The 20139-nt window shown below is 38.5% G+C and overlaps 1 protein-coding gene across 1 annotated transcript in view; it reads right to left on the bottom strand.

Moving 5' to 3' along the window:
* rxfp2.S (relaxin family peptide receptor 2 S homeolog) overlaps window positions 1-7906 on the bottom strand; it is a 144638-nt gene extending 136732 nt beyond the window's left edge. The window contains exon 1 of the mRNA XM_041584757.1: window positions 7727-7906. Within this exon, the coding sequence (XP_041440691.1) occupies window positions 7727-7769 (43 nt within the window). The 5' untranslated portion in view covers window positions 7770-7906. The remainder of the gene's footprint in view (window positions 1-7726) is intronic.
* Between the last annotated feature and the right edge of the window lie 12233 nt (window positions 7907-20139).

Below are 20139 nucleotides of genomic sequence, written 5' to 3'. Positions count from 1 at the left end.
TCTCCTTTTACCTAGAAGATGTATTAGAGCTCACTAAACCCACCAGATATCATGTCTCTCTACATGAAGGATCTGTGCAAAAGGCAGTTATTTTGTTAGATTTTTTTTGTATTGGAATTAGGGATGTCGCGGACTGTTCGCCCGCGAACATCGGCTGTTCGCGTCCGCCAAATGTTTGCGAACGTCGCGCGACGTTCGCCAATTTGGGGTCGCCTTAGCTGGCGCTTATTTTTGACTTCTCACCCCAGACCAGCAGATACATGGCAGCCAATCAGGAAGCTCTCCCTCCTGGACCACCCCCACACCCCCTGGACCACTCCCCTTCCATATATAAACTGAAGCCCTGCAGCGTTTTTTCATTCTGCCTGTGTGTGCTTGGAAGAGCTAGTGTAGGGAGAGAGCTGTTTAGTGATTTGAGGGACAGTTGATAGTAACTTTGCTGGCTAGTAATCTACTTGATACTGCTCTGTATTGTAGGGACAGAACTCTGCAGGGATTTGAGGGACAGTGAGTTTAGGTTAGTTAGCTTTGCTGACTAGTAATCTACCTTCTACTGCAGTGCTCTGTATGTAGCTGCTGTGGGCACTGCTTCTGATCTCATCTGCTGACTGCTGTAATAACCCAATAGTCCTTGTAAGGACTGCTTTTATTTTCTTTTTTGTTTTTTTTACTTACTGTAAGAGCCCAGTGCTATTAGTCTAGCTGTGTTGGGGAGTGGGACTGGTGTGCTGCTACGCCTAGTAGTTCACCACTACCAGCACCAACCAGAAAAATTGTTACAAAGTATCTTATTTGCACCTGTTAGCTGTTCTGAGCTCTCTGCCAAAAGCTAATTAAGTTAGAAACTGTTTTTTTTTCTGGCTGTTCAGTGCAGAGAAAAGAGGGACTTTCCAGTACAAAAGAGGGACAGGGGGTTGAGTGGTCAAAAGAGGGACAGTTGGGAGGTATGCAAGTGCCACCTAGCTGTGTGAGCTTTTTCACATTCTGTCTAAATAACAATAATAATTCCGTGTCCGTAAACATCACCTGAGTGATGTTTTTACAGCAGCAATAATATATTCCGTATCCACTACTGTATACGTTGCCCTTGCAGGCATTGTTTGCCCAGTCTTTAACCAAGTGCCACCTAGCTGTGTGAGCTTTTTCACATTCCGTGTCCAGAAACATCACCTGAGTGACGTAGTGTGATTTCTGCCCTTTACAGCACAAAACGCAGCGCTGTGTCAACAATGTATTTTTCAGATACATTTTTGCCCTTGATCCCCCTCTAGCATGCCACTGTCCAGGTCGTTGCACCCTTTAAACAACTTTAAAATCATTTTTCTGGCCAGAAATGTCTTTTCTAGCTTTTAAAATTCGCCTTCCCATTGAAGTCTATGGGGTTCGCGACGTTCGCGAACCGTTCGCATTTTTTGAGGCAAGTTCGCAAATATGTTTGCGAACATTTTTTCCGCCGTTCGCTACATCACTAATTGGAATCAGTTATTTGAATGAGCTCCAATTCATCTGATAGGAAAGAAAGCCCCCCTATGAGATATATTGGATCTAACTGTCAATGAAGATCTGACACCTAACTCCTGCATGAAGACAGAATGAAGAGAAACAGATGCTGTGAGAGGGATAGCGAAGATAAACTTGATTATTTCAGAAACGATGCAGAATATTTAATTGATTGTATTTAAAAAGTTTCTTAGTTCAGTATGATAAAGCTTATATTAAATTTTCATTTTCACTCCCCCACTATTAAAAACCCCTACCCCTACCCTACATAGCCCCCCTCCCTGCTCCCCCCACACAGGTGATAACACCTGTAAATTCCTCTAGTCCTTTAAATACCTCTCGTTGCAGAGTAAGCACAGGGGAGCTCAAGGGCGTCATCTTCTGCACTTCCGTCTTCTGGTTTGTGACAACTGTGCATGCACCAAAAGTGACGGAAATTGCTGAAGGGAAGGAAGAAGACCGGAAGAATACCAAAGTGCCGGAATGTGACGCCCGTGAGCTCCGCTGCGGGGTAGGGGTTATTAATAGTGGGGGTTGAATTCTCCTTTAAAGCTAGGCATTACCAATGTTATTGCAATAACCAGCACAAGTGAGTGGCACTGCCCTATTTCAAGCACAGCGCCTGGGGCAACAGTCCCATCTGTCACCCCCTAAGAATGTAGAGCTTTATAGTGATGAGCAAACATTTTCGCCAAGTTTCGCAGCAAAAATGATGCCCATAGACTCTAATGGGTGAAAAAAATGGTTATGCTTTAAAAATGATGTTGTCCATAGATGTCAAAGCATTTCGGCAAATTTTTTCTGTTTCACAAATTTTTGGTGAAACAAAACAGGTCAGATTCGCCCATCACTATAGAACTCTTTTACTCTATGCAAATTGGGCTTGGCACCCTGCCTTACCTGAAACATCCAGTGCAAACTGCAGTGCTATCAGATGCAGGGCAAGTTCTGCATTCTACATGTTGCCTGTGGTTTATTTATTGAGTGTTCAGGTTTAATATAGTGTGTGCTTTTAATATAAAACTGTATGCATTCTAATTATGTTTCACTTTTGATACTCATAAAATAATAGTACAGGTATGGGATCTAAGTGCTTATTGAAATAACACTCTTTGGCTAATAACTTTGCTGTAATGAAGCTTTTTGGATAAAAGGCTTGAGAAAAATAGATCACTATGCTGAATTATTTGACAATGGCTTAATATTTCCAATTAGTACATTTGTTTAAAAATGTACTTGTGATTTGTTGACAGGCTTGTATTTTAGAAAAGGGATGAGTTTTTTTTTTTTAAAGGGCTTGTTAAGGTTTGAGTTAACTTTTAGTATGATGTAGGGAGAGACAATTTGCAATTGATTTTCAGTTTTTACTATTTATGGTCTTTGAGTTATTTAGCTTTTTATTTAGCAGCTCTCCAGTTTGCAGTTTCAGCCATCTGGATAATAGGGTCCAAATTACCATATGCGTTGATTTGAATTAGAGGCTGAAATATAAATAGGAGAGGGCAAAAATAGAACGAAGTGTAATAAAAGTAGCAAAAACAATAATTGTGTAGCTTTACAGAGCATTACCCCCAATTGAAAACTGGAAAGGGTCAGAAGAAGAAGGCAAATAATTAAAAAAATCCATGAAAAAGAAATAATGAAGACCATTTGAAAAGTTGCTTATAATTGGCTATTCTATAACATACTAAAATTTAACTTAAAGGTGAAGCACCCCTTTAAGCCTATCTTTGAATTATTTCGGTTGTTCATCGTGTTGGTGCTGATTTCAGAGTTTTATGACCATCTTTGGAAATATGAAGAGGCTGTTAATATTATCGTTTCCTTGGAACGGTCTTTTTATTATTTCTAATTTACTTCAACAGAAATACAGTTGCATCAGTATTTCACGACAGATCCCAAACTTGGGAAAATGAATAATGTTTTCTGGAATTCCAGTCCTCAAGTATTAACCTGAGGGATGTCAAACTTCTACCTTCCTTCAGCTGCAGAATTACATCTCCTAGGTACACTTTAAGGGAGCTTAACAATGGCTACAGGGTTGTAAATTTGACATCCCTCTTGTAAAAAAATTATTTCTTTATTATTATAAGAATATTTCTGGTTTTGGCTGGGTGAAAAGGTCTCTTTCTGCCTTGTTCTAACATAATCTGTGCACGGATCCAAATAAGATGAGGGTATGCGGTGCTCCTTTGATGGACAAACATTTATGGAAAGTAAAATATCCTGTTGCATAAGGTTTTCAAGCCATGCAAGTTTCCTAATCAAATACAGAAGGAATTCCATAGATGTTGGATGCTTGTGTTACCTGTTTTGTTTGCTCACTAGTACAAGGATTATATCAGCCATTAATGTGCTTGTCTGGAAACCCCACAGTGGTGCTATATACCGTATGTCTGGCTATGCTGATATGCATTCAGGCACAGCGAATATTTTTTTTCCATTGAGTCTGATGAGCTAGGAGGTAAAATAATATGAGACATCTGTTCTGAATAGGATCTTTTACATCGTGCACTTAGATTATCTTTAAAAATATAGTCCAGCCGTGGTTTTTTATTTTCCGAGCCATTAAAATGAATTAGAAATGACTAAATTCTATTAACACTTAATGCATTTTAAGTGACTTACAGGATCAAACAGAAAAACATTTTAAAATGCTGTCCTGTTCATGGTCAACTGAGTATATTTTGAACCATATACAATAGTAAAGAAATAGTTAACCCTTTAGAGTATCTCCCTCCTGCCGTTCTCTTTCAGTCTCTCAACTGCGTAAAAAAATGTCCCGGAAATTTTTTTTACTAAAACTTGGTGAAGGACTCAGAAAACACCAATTTTTGCTTGTACACACTTTGGGAAAGGAAGACCACTTTAAAGGGAAACCTACACCTTTAAAACCCTTTCTGATTTTCATTTTTTATTTTTTATTTTATTTTTTTCATCACAGGGTGTTCTAACAAATTGAAAATACTACGCCATATTATGCCCCTGTTCTTTTGCGCTCTCCATTTGCTTTAGGCGCTGTTCTACAAGAAAACATATATATTGTTTCTTTTGGAATATATATATTTTTTTCATTTTTTTCTGAGTATATTTTGCAATGTTTTGTTATGTACATCAGGAAATGAAGTGTAACCACTTACATTTTCACATAGGACAGGTTAGAGGATGTTTGCCATTATCGAATCATATTAATAACAACTGAGGAGCGTTACTTTTGAGACTCCAAACCAGTCTTAATTGTTGCCCAGGAAACATGGCAGACATACAAGTATGGAATGCTTAATACCTGGGGCTTTCCAGAACAGGGGTCTTTCCTTATCCAATAATTTGGAAGACCATTATTAAGGCTACTAAATTGCCACCAAAAAGGATTTCTGCTTGTGAAGTTACCAACAAGTCCAAGCTACTGTTTTGTTATTTCAGATTAAAAGGAAATCGGTAAAAAAAAAAATAGAACTGTATGGAAAAATATATTCCCATATCTCAGAGATTTCTACATAATGGGTTTCCGGTTATCAGTTACCATATCTTTATAAAAAGCATTTGTCTTGCTTCGTCAACATATGTGTTTATTTCATGTCTGCCAAATTACAGTGAGACTCGAGAAAAGGAAAAGTAATGATGCAGAACAACGTTCGGTAAAGAATATTAGGTACTTTGTTACTGAACTTGCCAAACATCATGAGGATGAAGAATAAAGGCTTACCCGTTTTCTGCTTCTTTAAAAAATTCTAAACTGTTTAAAATTTCCCATTAAACAAAATGGAGTGGAAAAATCATTGCAAAACAGAGGAATATAAGAGGGATATGGGTCTATTAAAATCTTTATGTTTTCAGTAAGACTGTTACTGAAATACTTATTTAACAGCTTGAATTCTAGCAGAGATTTAAACAAAGGACTTTTAAACGTGAACTATCTTCTTCTTTGAGAGACACCTTATTGTTCTGTAGGTGTATTCATTAATGTAGGTACATTAATGAACACAATATTTATGTTGGAGAAAGCATTAGCAAGGGCTTGATAGGTAAAACACTTTTGAATTATACAACTTTGTAAAGACTATATTGCTTTTATGTCTTTGAAGTTACCCATATATTACACTGAAATGGCACGCCTAAGGGTACAGTTTCCCAATTCTCCCTTTCTATTAATAGACTGTTAGTAATAAGGTCCGATTGCCCAACCTCATCCAAACAAATTTAAGGCACTGAAGCACTATCATTCACATCTACTAATGAGCCTTATGGTCTATGACGCTGCTCCCATCCACAGCCTACTTGCATATTTAGTGCAATTACCGTCAACGTAGTCAATACCGTAATGAGTTACTGTTATATCCCTCGCCTGACTCTGTTACTGAATTGTTTGCTGATAGATTAGGCGGCTTTATTGTTAGATAAATCCTCCAGAGTAGGCAATTTCCCTCCTAGACAATTAGAATCAAAGATAGAGATTGTACAGCTTTGAAATCTTCAGAATATAAAAGGTTCACGTTGAGCACAGATCGCATAGAGGATTTGGCATCAATGAACACTCTCTAAATCACAACTGCCAATATGACAGGATTATGCCGGAGAGAAAAGTTCCTTTTCGGTAAATGGTTTATTTAACAGATTAATTCACTTATCTGATTGCACTGGGGCCACCGATGGATGTTATCTAATCTTATCTATTTCTAAGCATTTATCTTTTTTAAGATCTACTGTACATTTTTTATCTAGATGTTAACAGTTCACAGCATACACTTATTTTCTACCAAAACATCTACTGGGTCTTAGGGTCATAATTTATAGCAATCCTCCAAAGAAGTATTTATGCATTTTAAGGTATATGTCACACAAGGTGTCATTCTGTTCTTTTTACAGTGATAAAAGGAGAATGAACGGCACCTCCAGGGTGGAGAACGTTACCCAGTAGCCCTATACTGAAAGTCACATTGCATAACATATTACCTGATAAATACTGATGATAAAGGCAATATGTAAAGTTGCAAAAATAGCCATCATTTTGCTTTACCTAAAAACAAACAAAAAAAAACCACTTCTAATTTCCAAGTTCTGGAGTTAAGATCCTGAAGGGCAGACTGAGCTTAGTGAAATATATAAATCAAGGGAAAAGTTCCAGTTGTTTTTTTAAGCTACTGTATCACCTGTAGCATACAGTAACGGAAAATAACCATTCTATTCCTGTACAGACAATAGCAGCTATTCCCCAAAGTTCCATAAATTTATTCACAAATGCATTCAATGAGCATAGATTAAAATGTAAATGAAATTCAGATTCTAACACCATAACTTCATTCCTGAAATTTATTCAATCAGTAAACATTAAATATAAGATAAATATAAATGCATAGCAACATTGTAAACCATTTGTTTTACAGTCTAAGTCGTTCAGAAATCTGCTCACAATTCTCTGGAGATCTACATGTCACTAAAGGGCTAAATTAGTATTTGAAATAATGTAAAGTGAATGAATACTGGAAGAAGACAAAGTACTGCCAGACTTTAAAGCTGCTTGTACAACACTATAGACTGGTGTGTTTCCATTCTCACGACACAAGCTACACAAGGGATGCTGTTACCTGGAACCCACACTAACACAAGGCCTTTTTCAAATTCACCTTTAATCAAAATCATACATTTAAACATCCAATCAAAGACTGCCAGAATATTCATCAAGTGCACTGAATATGAACTGCACACCTGATACAATAAAAAGGAATTGAAATATGTTTCTAAAGACAAACTAAAATAAGAAAAAAGTACCATAGATAATATTTAAGATTAGATTTAAGATCATATATGTATTAGCTGATCAAATAAATAGTGCGGTATTTATGCATTTTAATGCTGCTCGGTATCAGGCAGAGAAGTTCATTGGTATATATCGATTTTAGAACTCTCCCAGCATCTCAGACATTTATGTATCTATGCACCATGAAACTTTGTTTTAACCACTTACATAATAATAATAAGACAGATCGCATTTTCATGTTAGTTGCTGCTATATCGGAAAGAAGGCTATGGGTTTATGAGAATATTCCTACAATTAATAAAGATTGCCATTGCAGTAGAGTCTATGTCATTTGCCAGGGAACATACTGTACAAACATAATTTTGCTCATATTATAGCAAGAACATGACACGTCCTACTGTGAATGCATACGACTGTGGATATTGCTCCTTTCATTCAGGGAAAAGAATGACACAGCAGACGACTTACCTTTTACTTGCAGGAAAATAATCAGGTGCAGCAAAATAATCATTGTCTTCTGAATGACCTTAATGGGACGTAGCACAGTAGAAGAAATAGCTTTCCAGAAATTAGAGTTATGCTTCTTTGGGCACCTCAGGAGCTACTCTGATACAGAAACCCCTGTGCAGCCTTCTCACATTGCTGAGCATGCCCAGTTGGCTCATCTCACAACTACTGAGGCAGATCTGGCTTTAGAACAGAGCTTGTCCTATAAATTATAGCCAGAGCTGAGTTATCTTTTGGTCACCGAGTGAAAATCTATTGATTCTTACACGACGGAGGACAAAAAAAACAGTTGTCGATTTTGGTAAACAGAAATGATACATCTGCTGCTGGCATATGTAGCAATTATTTTTCCCAGTGTCGTAAGAATGCATAATGAACTGTATGAATAGTGGAAACGGCAAGCCTTGCCATGTGCTGTATATTTTTATTTTGATGCACTTTAATATTAGGAGGGCAGGTGAACAATGAATGCCTTTTGATAGTCAGTGAAAACAACGACAGCAGTAATAAAGTAGGATCCAGTCGGCATTTATATAGACAGTCACAGAGGGAGATGAAGAAAGTGATGTTGGAATTCGTTTTTTTTTACCAAGGTGTTAGACACAAATGGGGGATGTAATAAAAGCCGGTAACGTAAAAAATATTCTGAATGCGAAAAGTTATGCCTTTGTGCTAACAAATTTGTCTTTGTGTGAATGCATATGCAAATTAGGGGCGGAGAGGGAAATCGTGTGACTTTTTGTCACAAAACAAGTTAAAAATGTTTTCCCCTTCCCATCCCTAATTTGCATATGCAAATTAGGATTCAGTTCGGTATTCGGCCGAATCCTTCGTGAAGGATTTGGGGGTTCGGCTGAATCCAAAATAGTGGATTCGGTGCATCCCTGCTGACAACTTCCTTGACTAACTGGTGGTCAGAATGGTCAGAAACTGACCAGCAGGTGGTGATGTTGTAACAAAATTCATTCGTAATAACAGTACATGTATCCCTTAATATCTTGGAATAATAAAAAAATAATTAAATAATCAATGAACATCGCAAAAGTTTCATAAAATAGCACCCTTATCAATTTTACATCTACTTATTTTAAAGGTTTACTTATCCTTTAACACTAAGGGGCAAATTCACTAAGCGCCGAAGCGCCGAATGCTACCGTCAATTCGCTAGCGTCGGGCATTTTCGTTACTTCGCAAATTCACTAACAGACGCTGGCGTAATTTCGCTAGTGTAACTTCGCACCCTTACGACTGGCGAATTTGCGCAACGAACGAAACTACGCAAATTCACTAACGCGCGCATTGTTCTGAACGCCACCTTTTACGCTAGACTTCCTTAGCCACCTCAGACCAGGCGAAGCGCAATAGAGTAGATAGGGATTGCTTCAAAAAAAGTTCAAATTTTTTCTAAGTCCCAAAAAACGCTGGCGTGTTTTCTATATTATGGGTGATAGGCTGAAAAAGATCGAATTTTTTTTGGGGCTCCCCTCCTTCCCCCCTACATTTCCTGACTCATGGCAACTTACCTATACAGTGGGCACATGTGTAGGGCAAAATAAAATTTTTATTTGATGTTTTGAAGGTTTTCTAGGCATTTGTAGTGCTGATACCTATTCCTCCATTGAAATTTGAATTTGGCGCCGTATGCAAATTAACCATCGCTAGCGAAACTTCGCTTCGCTTGCCGAATTAACGCTAGCGCAACTTCGCAAACTTACGCTACCCCTGTGCGCAACTTTGGATTTTAGTGAATTTGCGGAGCGCTGGCGAAACTACGCCTGGCGAAGTGTGGCGAAGTGCGGCGAATTTGCGCCTGGCGCAACTACGATTCTTAGTGAATTTGCCCCTAAACCCCCAATGAGAAAAGCCCTATCCACTAACTCCTCCCCATAGTCCCCCTCCCTGCTTGCTCCCCGTATAGCACATTAGTGCAAAAAGTGTCCCAAATGTCAATCCCACTCTTTTAATGCAGAGTGGTGCAGCGGAGCTCCATGGCACCATCTTCCTCTTTCTTTGAATCCTCTTCCTTCCCTTCGGCAATTTACAGCTCATGTGCAGTTGGCGTTAATACCAGACTGGCTCCAACTGCGAATGCGCCAAATAGCTCAGTGTCAGCGGTCCCTTTCCAAAGAAAGTCGAAGATGGAACCCTGGAGCTCTGCGCTTGAAGTGAGATTGACATTTGGGGCACTTTTTATACTAATGCACTATGCGGGTAGGAAGCAGGCAGGGGGGACTATAGGGGGTAGTGGATGGGGCTTTTCTCATTGGGGGGTTTAGCTCTCTTTTAAAGTTACCAGTGGTGGCTTTTTCCTTCTCCTGGTAACTCGCCTTTCACTGCCACCTGATGCAAGGTTCTCACCTTACCTTATGGCAGGAGCAGCCTTGGTTTTAGTTCTCCTTTGAGGACAATGTGTGGCATCAAATTTTTCTGCCATGTGAGAAAATTCGCTTTGTGTCATTTACTGTATCACCACGTTTGTATAAAACGACGCAGCTAACAAATTTGGTTCCCTATGTCCAGCAGAAAAAGTAGAAATGTCCCTACCCTGGGAGGGACAATAAGTTTGTGGTAGAAATTGGGTTTGGTTTTGAAGATATTCAGAGCAATTCTTAACTTAGTAAGAGAGGAATGGACTTTTATGCAACTTCAGGTGGCAACAATTAATGGAGGGAGATAGTACTATGAGTAAGTGTAATGGAAAGCTGTTGATTCTGGGAGGCACATGAAGTTGATGTTCAAGAGAACAAATTAAGAGGTGTATGTGGTGTTGAAGAATGTGGGCCTGACATTAAGCATCTTTCAAATCTAACAGTTGCAGACATATTGGTGTTAGGACCCAGCACCCTCACTTAGACCTCAATTTAAAGACATTACAGAATCATGAGAGGCGATGGTTATCTGAGATTTCAGTTAACGAAAGAAAGTTCAAGTATTGCTTATAGAAAAACATATAGAAAAACAACTTATTAGAACCTCTTTTAACTTAGGTGCTGGCACAAAAGTTAGCCACACGATTTAAGGATTAAGGGTTTATTCATTGTGTCAAGTGATTGGTCATCTTAAGGCTACACACTTGTGCTTGCATTCGAACTATTTTCATAGCAATGAGAAAAAAATTGTGTGGACATTGTGTTCTTTCTAAGACTTTGGGCTGTGTGCCCTAGAGGGACTGCATCATCATTATCATTATTATTTATTTGGGACCAATAATATCTCTCTTTCAAATTTCTACTTAATATGGACAAAAATAGCTTTGCCCAAATATTGATGAATAGCAATAATGTAATCAAGAGTTGAGACGTGCTGAAAGCTATAGTCTATCAACATCAAGATTTTTAAACTAAACTCAGTTAAAAATTTTACCCTACACTCCAGAGACAGAGGCCCACTTTATTCAAGAGGATCCTTTAATAGGAGACCTGTCAACCCTTTGTATATGGGGGTTCTCTGTTCTGTGTTCATCAAGTGTTGCTACTCCATGGTTCCAACTGCAGGATGAGCCAATAGGTGCAGCAGACATGCGCCTAAAGAATCACACACAGGTGTCATTGGCAAGCACTGGAGTTGATAAAATGCACCTGCTAAAAATCTTAAGCTCAATGGGGTCCAGTTCAGCAAACACACAAGTACATTTCCATGGTTTTGGCAATTCAGACATAAAAAATCCATGTGCGCCTACAATTACACACAAGAATGGAAATGTGGAAATGCAGCATTGTGCTTAAAAAACATGTTGACTTGCATCCAACATTGCACTTTGAACACTGCTATTGATGGAGCTCTGTGTGCCTAATCTATAGGCAGAGCAAGAGTTTACTGGTATGGCGTAACTTAAACCAAGCACACTAAATATACGTTGAACTCCTTAATTAGAGAAACATTCAAAGTAGGTAATATAGTGATGCATCCAAATCATTGCTGCCCTGATGCACATGCATGTGTCTTCTGTTCATCTGCTCAGCCCACTAAAATTCTCACACTAGATGATTATCTATTGAATGTAAAGAAGCTTCTATCATGTTACATGTTTTTATAGGTCTCCCTTAAAAAACAAACACATATTAAATCCATATTCTTCAGGGCTGATAAATGATTCGTTCCTATGAGCAGTGAATTCTGCTGAAATTGGAGCTACACAGATAAATAATTTAAAGGAAGGGTAGCATTGACCAGGCTAGGAAAGCAGTAATGTGAGGATTAGGTTAGGCATAAGACATTGTATCTAAGCTGAGGGGTTATAAACAAGGGTCATCCGGAAGTTGGTCCACTTTTTGTTGAGCTTCTTGGGAGCAGCATCCAACCCTCCCTCCCTCTTTTCCTTACCAAGGGGTCAGTTTGTTATTGGGAAGAGTTTTAGGGTACAGCCATACTTGTCACAGCAGTGGCCTGCAGGGGGGATGCTTGCTAGTGTTGGAAGGGACTGGTGTTCTCCTGATTGATGGAGTTCATTTTTAACCTTCTTGGGTATTGGTCCCGTGAGATAAGGAGCTTTGGAGTGAGGCTTGCCTTGCCTTCACTTGCCCAACCAAGCCCAGCGGCACTGAGTGGACTGCACACTTTTGTTGTGTGATTTAATATTTGTAGAATACATCTTTCACTGCTTTCACCTTTCAAGAATTCCAGTAGTGTTGGTTATATGAATTGCAAGTTATTGTGTTATAGCTTAATAGGTTTATAATGTTGCGGCCTTTATAAATCCATCTAGGACTGGCAGAGTGTTTTTTTAAAAGGAATCTTCTGGGTGAGTGGGTATGGTTGGTCTACTTTCGGTAATTTAGTAGGACCACCAGCCTTGACACTGCCTTGGTCAATCAGTGTAGTCTGCCTTATGCTTATCACAACTGTTGATTTCTACAGAAATAAGGTAAATAATCCTTAAAGGGCATGTAAAGTCTAAAATAGAATAAGGCTAGAAATGCTGTATTTTGTAAACTAAATATAAACATGAACTTACTGCACCACAAGCCTAATCAAACAAATAATTTATGCTTTCAAAGTTGGCTACAGGGGGTCACTATCTTGTAACTTTGTTAAACATCTTTGCAAGACTAAGACTGTGCACATGCTCAGTGTGGTCTGGGCTGCTTAGGGATCATCATAAACAAAGCTGCTTGAGTTCTGCATGGCTGAGAAGTAAGGCGGGGGCTCCCCCTGCTGTTCATAAGTATGATTATTTCCCTGCTCAGCAGTTAGGGATCATCTGACAATTCCTATCCACAGCAGTAAATGAAGGGAGAATTTCACTGCATACTGTCAGGTTTCTTATAAAAACGGTACAGATTTTTTTAATTAAAGTATATTGGAGATAGGTTTCTTTTTCATTAAAGAAAGTAAAAATTAGATTTTATTTTTTTGCCTTTACATGCCCTTTAAGGGCAAGAGCACAAGATTGCCAGCTCTAATTTATTGGGCAGATTTTGCATGGAAGACAAGCCACTGGCAATTTCATATGAATGGGGAGCGCTCCTCACACTATAAATCCCTGGATGGATTTTTTAACCAACCAGCTGGCCCCACATTTCTTAATGTATCAAACTAAATGCTGCCCCAACATAAATATGCATGATCTAGTAACTGCATCAATTGTGAACCAAAAATTGTCACTTTCAGCTTTTCAGAACTCCAGAAATCCAATGGCTAGAATTGGTTGAACTGGTTGAACACTGAAAAATGTGCTGATATTCAGTAAATTCGGATTTGCTGTATCCCTAAAATCTAGTGTCCCTGGGTTAAATCCTAATAAATTAACCACAACTCCCTAGACCTTGATACGGACCTCTAAGTATTATCAATAGGCGTTCTCTCCTCTACTCAATCCTTCCCTGCCTTCCCCTTTTCTTTTGTTTCTATCTTCAGTAGTAGCACCACAGGCAAGGTTGCACTACCAGAGCCTCTATGTAAGAAGCATATGGCAGAAGATCACTGGCTCATGCAAGTAATCTGGCAGCAAGACCAGCCCATGTAGAGTTCTAGTCTGTCTAGATTGTGCTCTGTACATGCTTTTAATCAATCTACCGTAGATAACTGCCCCACACTTGTGTGTTATCAGCTTTCACCTCTCGCACTAAATTCATAATCAGTCATAATATTGGTTTTGGTCTGTAGCAAAGATAGATGTCACAATTTGTAATATCAGCTCAGGCTAAAGGTAGATTACACAGCCAAACACAGGTTTAAAGGATATGTAAAGTCTACATTTTCCTACCATATATATAAGTTGGGCACATCTTCCCCACCCAAGCCACATCATTTGTACTACATATACCCCCTCCATTTACTGGCGCCATCACATTTTCCTGAAACAAATAGCAGCTTTAACCCCGCCGCCATTTTCCCTCTGACACATCATCAGTAACATTTAACATGTAGGCTGTAAAGTTCATGTAATGCAGAATGCAGGTTACACAGGCACAATATACTTTGATACAAAGTTCTGCTGGGGTTGACTGTAATGGTTAAGCTGAGCTGAGAAAAAAACTGGATCAGAGAGCTACAGTTTCTATGGGACCAGCAATGCAATCTCTTCATTGGCTGTTAGACTGGAGGGTGTGTTTAGTGATGTTAGCTGAGAAGAACTGAGCATGCTCATAAGTCAACAGCCAAAGCAATTTCCCGAGGGAGGTGGCAGAGAGGGTTAGAGTAGTAGAAGGAATTCTAAGTGATTAAGGGGATGCTGCAGCCTTACTGTTAGCTTTTTAACAACCAGAGTGGCAGTTATCTAAAGATTTTAAAGAGGCTGTTCACTGATTCATTTTTTGTGGGGGGGTTTACATGTCCTTTAAATCAAGTTGTGCACAAAATGATAAACTCAAGTTTAGCCGCTGAACAATTATTTATATTACATAGAACATTGTTACCTCCAAAGGTACTGTACATTTTGCAAATTTTGCATCTGGAAAAGCACTTTTCGTTTGCACCCAACTGTTTTATAATTGCTGGTTGTCCTTCACAGAGTTGCAAGTGGCCAAAACTTTACAATATACATTCATTACAAATGCTCTATGGTTTTTAAGTTATGTGCATATGTATTGCTATTGAAAGCAGTGTCTGTCCCTTTCTATTCTCTGCCTTGATGGCTCACTGTTGATACAATGTAAGACAAGGCAGCTGATTAACAGACCTGACTTTGCAGGGGAAATACATCTTTTTTGTTTAAGAAATAACAACCAGGAGTTAAGCAAATGCTGCTTTCTATAGCAATTGTTTTTACAAACAACTTAAAAAGCACTGACAATTTATAATAAATATTTATTGGAAAGATGCTTAGAATTTTGTCGATTCATGAAACTTTTTGCCACTCGCAGGGAATCAGTAGCAAGAGAACATTTTGCTCATCCCTAGTCAGTTCTTTCATAGTTGGACAATGGCTAAAGACTAGTGATGGGCGAATCTGTCCCGAAAAATTTGCAAAGCGCATTGAAATCAATGGGTGTCAAAATTATTTCGACGCGCAACAATTTTGATGTAAGCGACAATTTTTATACATGCAACTATTATGTCCAAATGCATGTCCATGGGCGTCCAAATGTTTCACCAGCAAATTTTCACTGCAGTTTCATGAATTATTTTGTGGGCGTCGAAATTCGGAAATTCACCGTTACTCTATGCCTGGCAAATTTACAAGTATGAGGGTAATGAACTGTCCTTACAGCAGTAATATATATATCCTTTATTCATAGGATAGTGTCACGAACACGGTACTTCCAACCGCACGTGACTTTAGGTATGGCTATCAGGGGTCACTCACTCAGTCTCTCCCCCACCTTGCACACAGGTTAGACTAACACTAAAGCACCCCAAACACCAACCAACACCCACAAAACTCATTCGCTGCCACCATCTATCATTCACAGGCGATAGAAACCTAATGTGACTATTCCCCTGTTCTCTCTAACAGGTAATAATTCACAATACACCTACTGATTCAACAAGTACTTCAGTATGCAGAGGGTTAAGGCTCAACTCTTTCAGGCTAGGTTCGTTTAGAGCACCAAAGACAATCTTATTAAATTCTCTTTAATATTATAAAAGGTATAACAGTGCAAAATACAAAAAGATGTTACAAAAGAGACATACATTCAATAATACAATTACAAACAGTTGTAAAATAAAAGGGAAAACATGGAAAACCTATACTTAACTCCAAAGATATAGAATTCCTGGTCCTGGAGGCAAGGGGAAACAAATGGAATAACTTCCAATCGCAATTGGTCCTCCAAAGTAAATCCAAAGTTTAGTCAGAACAGCTGACTATTTATTAGTGATTTCAGGGCATCAGGTAACTGCACACTCCCCCCTCTCTCAGGAATGTAAGGGGGCGTGGCCTAGCAGGACACTGATTGAGTTTTTATGACCTCCTGTGAGTAGGAACTGGACCAAGAATATAATGACCATAACTCTCCATTGGAACATAGGAGAGAGATGATTTTATATTCATTGGTTATTAATTCTCTCAGGGATTCCATAGATACTAAACATCAATACTGTGTGACCTGCCCCTGCCCAGATATTCACATCTAATATACAGAGTACCAAACCTACTCATGTTTGGACTCGTTGGAAAGATGAAATAGCCTTGAACCCATCATCAAGTTGTTATACTGTTGGTACAACAGGTATGGGTTCTGTAAGGATAAATATATTCGAGCATACCTTATATGTAACCTTTATTTCACCTTTGAGGGTCTTGCTGGGAACTTTAGGTTCTCACTCCTTGGGCTTCCCCCTCCCCATGGAATGGCTCTTATCAGCCAGGGCATGGAGGAGGGCATTACAGCTCTGACCCCTCTGACCATAGTGAAAAGAGGCCTGTTATGTGTCTGATTTAGATGTTGGCAGAAATATTTCTCATGATACCTTGGCCTGTTTTATTAACTATTACAGGTCTGTATCATGACAGATAGTTTTTTAATTTGTTTGCAATAAAGCAATAAAGGAGGATTTGTATAAAGTGGCATCACTGCACCGACAAAGTCAATTTTCTAACTATCAGTGACTCTGCAAAAACACTGAAACACTTTAGACAATTTAAACAATTTCGATTTTGAATGGGCACATTTACATTTATATTTATCAGACATCAAAGTAGAAGCATATAGGTTTAAGCCAAATTTTATATATATATATATATATATATATATATATATATATATATATATATATATATATATATATAGACAAATACAAAATTCCTCTGCACTCAACCCATTATCAATATATTTAAGACAGAGACATTTTGTGCATACTGCTACTGAAAAATGCCTTACCCTTTAAACAAAACAGGGATTGTTTGTCCATATATTGCAATATATTTAAGCTGGCCAACTACGTCAAAGTCATCCCATATCTGGCCAGTCCTATGCTCAATTTTCATTTGATTCATTAAGAATTCTATGGTTTCATTATACATTTTATAAAAGGGACGAATACGTTTTACCTGCAACTTACTAGCTGCTTTCAAAGTAAAACTCCCAAACTTGGCTGCCCTTTTATTAGACACCAGTGGGATCACCTGACTATAGTTGGAGGGGGTGGGAGCTACAACATGGAGCTGGTCACTGCTCTTGTAGAACTATAACAAACAAGGGAAAGTTGTGCTCACCACTAGTTTTTAAAATCATTAGGCGGGGGTGCAATGAGGGTGTGACCACAAAATACATATAGACAAATACATTTATATTTATCAGACATCAAAGTAGAAGCATATAGGTTTAAGCCAAATTATATATATATATATATATATATATATATATATATATATATATATATATATATATATATATATATATATATATATATATATATATATATATATATATATATATATATATATATATATATATACACACACACATACAGGTATGGGACTTGTTATCCAGAGTGCTCGGGGGCTGGGGTTTTCTGATAATGGATCTTTCTGAAAATTTCATACCTTAAGTCTACTAGAAAATCATGTAAACATTAAATAAACCCAATAGGCTGGTTTTGCTTCCAGTAAGGATTACTTATATCTTAGTTTGGATCAAGTACAAGGTGCTGCTTTATTATTACAGAGAAAAAGGAAATCATTTTTTAAAATTTTGATTTTTTGGATAAAATGGAGTCTATGGGAGACAGTCTTTCCGTAATTCGGAGCTTTCTGGATAACCTATCCCATAACTGTATATAGATAGATCTATAGATAACATATATATAACATTAATTTGTGGCCGCAAAGCTGAAATAAGAAATAGAACTACTCTATACAATGCCATCTGACAACTGTCTGCAATAGTATTTTTTATTTTAAATATTGCATTTTGGAATTTCAGCTTTTATCAGCATGCATATATACTGCTTTCTTTTAATAACAGTTTTACAGCAAGCACAGAGAATAACAAAAAGCCTATCAATGTGCTGCTGCCACCAACCTGTGAAATAAGGAAACAGAAAGCGAAAGAAATTGGAAAAAGAAAGGCAAACTCTCCTTTTCATGGCAGACCTACAGGTATTGGACCAGTTAACCAGAATTCTCAGGACCTGGCATTTTCTGGATAAAAGATCTTTCCATAATTTGTATCTTCATATCCTCAAAATATGAATGTACATTAAGGCAGTTATTTACTAAACTCAAAATGCCAAAAACCCGAAAGATTCATGTTTTTTAGTATAAAATCTGAATTTTTTGTGGGAAAAAAATCCTGAATTTTTCAGAATTTATACCCAGAGGATGGAAAAAGTCCAAATCCGAAAATCGGACCTGCCAAGGTTGCATATAAGTCAATGGGAGATCGGCGCTGGATTTCGTGCAATAATCCAAAGTCTTCGAGCAAAAATTCATATTTTTCAGGTGGAAATTCCGAAAAATATGTAAAATTTTTATTTTTCACGATTATTTTGCATTTTTTCCTGCAACCAAAATTTTCAGGAAAGTGTATTAATAAATAAAGCGAAAAAAAACTGTGCGGATTTGGTCTGAGTTTTTTTCAGAAAATATCGTGATAAATAACCCCCTGTATGTTACCTATTGCATGTTGATCATTTTTCACTGATAGTTCTGCTTTTGTAAGTAATTGTTACTTGAAGTTCCTAAACCTGACTCTTTCCCTTGAGGAGCAGAATAGCGAGGCAAACTTAATGTCAGGAACAAGCCAGGGTCAGAACCAAGAAGTCACACAGGGGTCAGGAGCAGGATTAAAAGGAACCGCAAGCACAAGGATCAGAAGCTGATGCCTCTCATGCACTCAGGCTTAAGACTTGTGTGTAGGGATGTCGCGGACTGTTCGCCCGCGAACTAATTCGCGCGAACATCGACTATTCGCGTCCGCCGAATGTTCGCGAACGTCGCGCGACGTTCGCCAATTTGGGTTCGTCTTAGCTGGCGCTTATTTTTGACCTCTCACCCCAGACCAGCAGATACATGGCAGCCAATCAGGAAGCTCTCCCTCCTGGACCACCCCCACACCCCCTGGACCACTCCCCTTCCATATATAAACTGAAGCCCTGCAGCGTTTTTTCATTCTGCCTGTGTGTGCTTGGAAGAGCTAGTGTAGGGAGAGAGCTGTTGAGTGATTTGAGGGACAGTTGATAGTAACTTTGCTGGCTAGTAATCTACTTGATACTGCTCTGTATTGTAGGGACAGAACTCTGCAGGGATTTGAGGGACATTTTAGGTTAGGTAGCTTTGCTGGCTAGTAATCTACCTACTACTGCAGTGCTCTGTATGTAGCTGCTGTGGTCACTGCTTCTGATCTCATCTGCTGACTGCTGCCTGTAACCCAATAGTCCTTGTAAGGACTGCTTTTATTTTATTTTTTGTTTTTTTACTTTGCTACTATAAGAGCCCAGTGCTATTAGTCTAGCTGTGTTGGGGAGTGGGACTGGTGTGCTGCTCCTAGTAGTTCAGCACCAACCAGAGTAATTTTTTTTTTTAATATACATATATATATTTTTTTATTTTACTTATCTTACTGTTCTTTAACGTGTCCAGTGCTGTTTGCTGTTCTTCATAGTAGTGCACCAATAGTAGTGCACTTGCAGGCATTGTTTGCCCAGTGTGTTCTTCAAACAACTGCCACCTAGCTGTGTGAGCTTGTTCACATTCTGTCTAAATATCAATAATAATACCGTCTCCAGAAACACCACCTGAGTGACGTTTTCCAAGCAGCAATAATATATTCCGTATCCACTGCTGTAGTGTATACGTTGACCTTGCAGACATTGTTTGCCCAGTGTGTTCTTCAAACAACTGCCGCCTAGCTGTGTGAGCTTTTTCACATTCTGTCTAAATATCAATAATAATACCGTCTCCAGAAACACCACCTGAGTGACGTTTTCCAAGCAGCAATAATATATTCCGTATCCACTGCTGTAGTGTATACGTTGACCTTGCAGAC

This window comes from Xenopus laevis, chromosome 2S, assembly GCF_017654675.1.
Source record: "Xenopus laevis strain J_2021 chromosome 2S, Xenopus_laevis_v10.1, whole genome shotgun sequence".
NCBI classification, from domain to species: Eukaryota; Metazoa; Chordata; class Amphibia; order Anura; family Pipidae; genus Xenopus; species Xenopus laevis.
The sequence above is the reverse complement of the archived record's forward strand: the minus strand, read 5'-3'. Positions and strand labels throughout refer to the sequence as shown.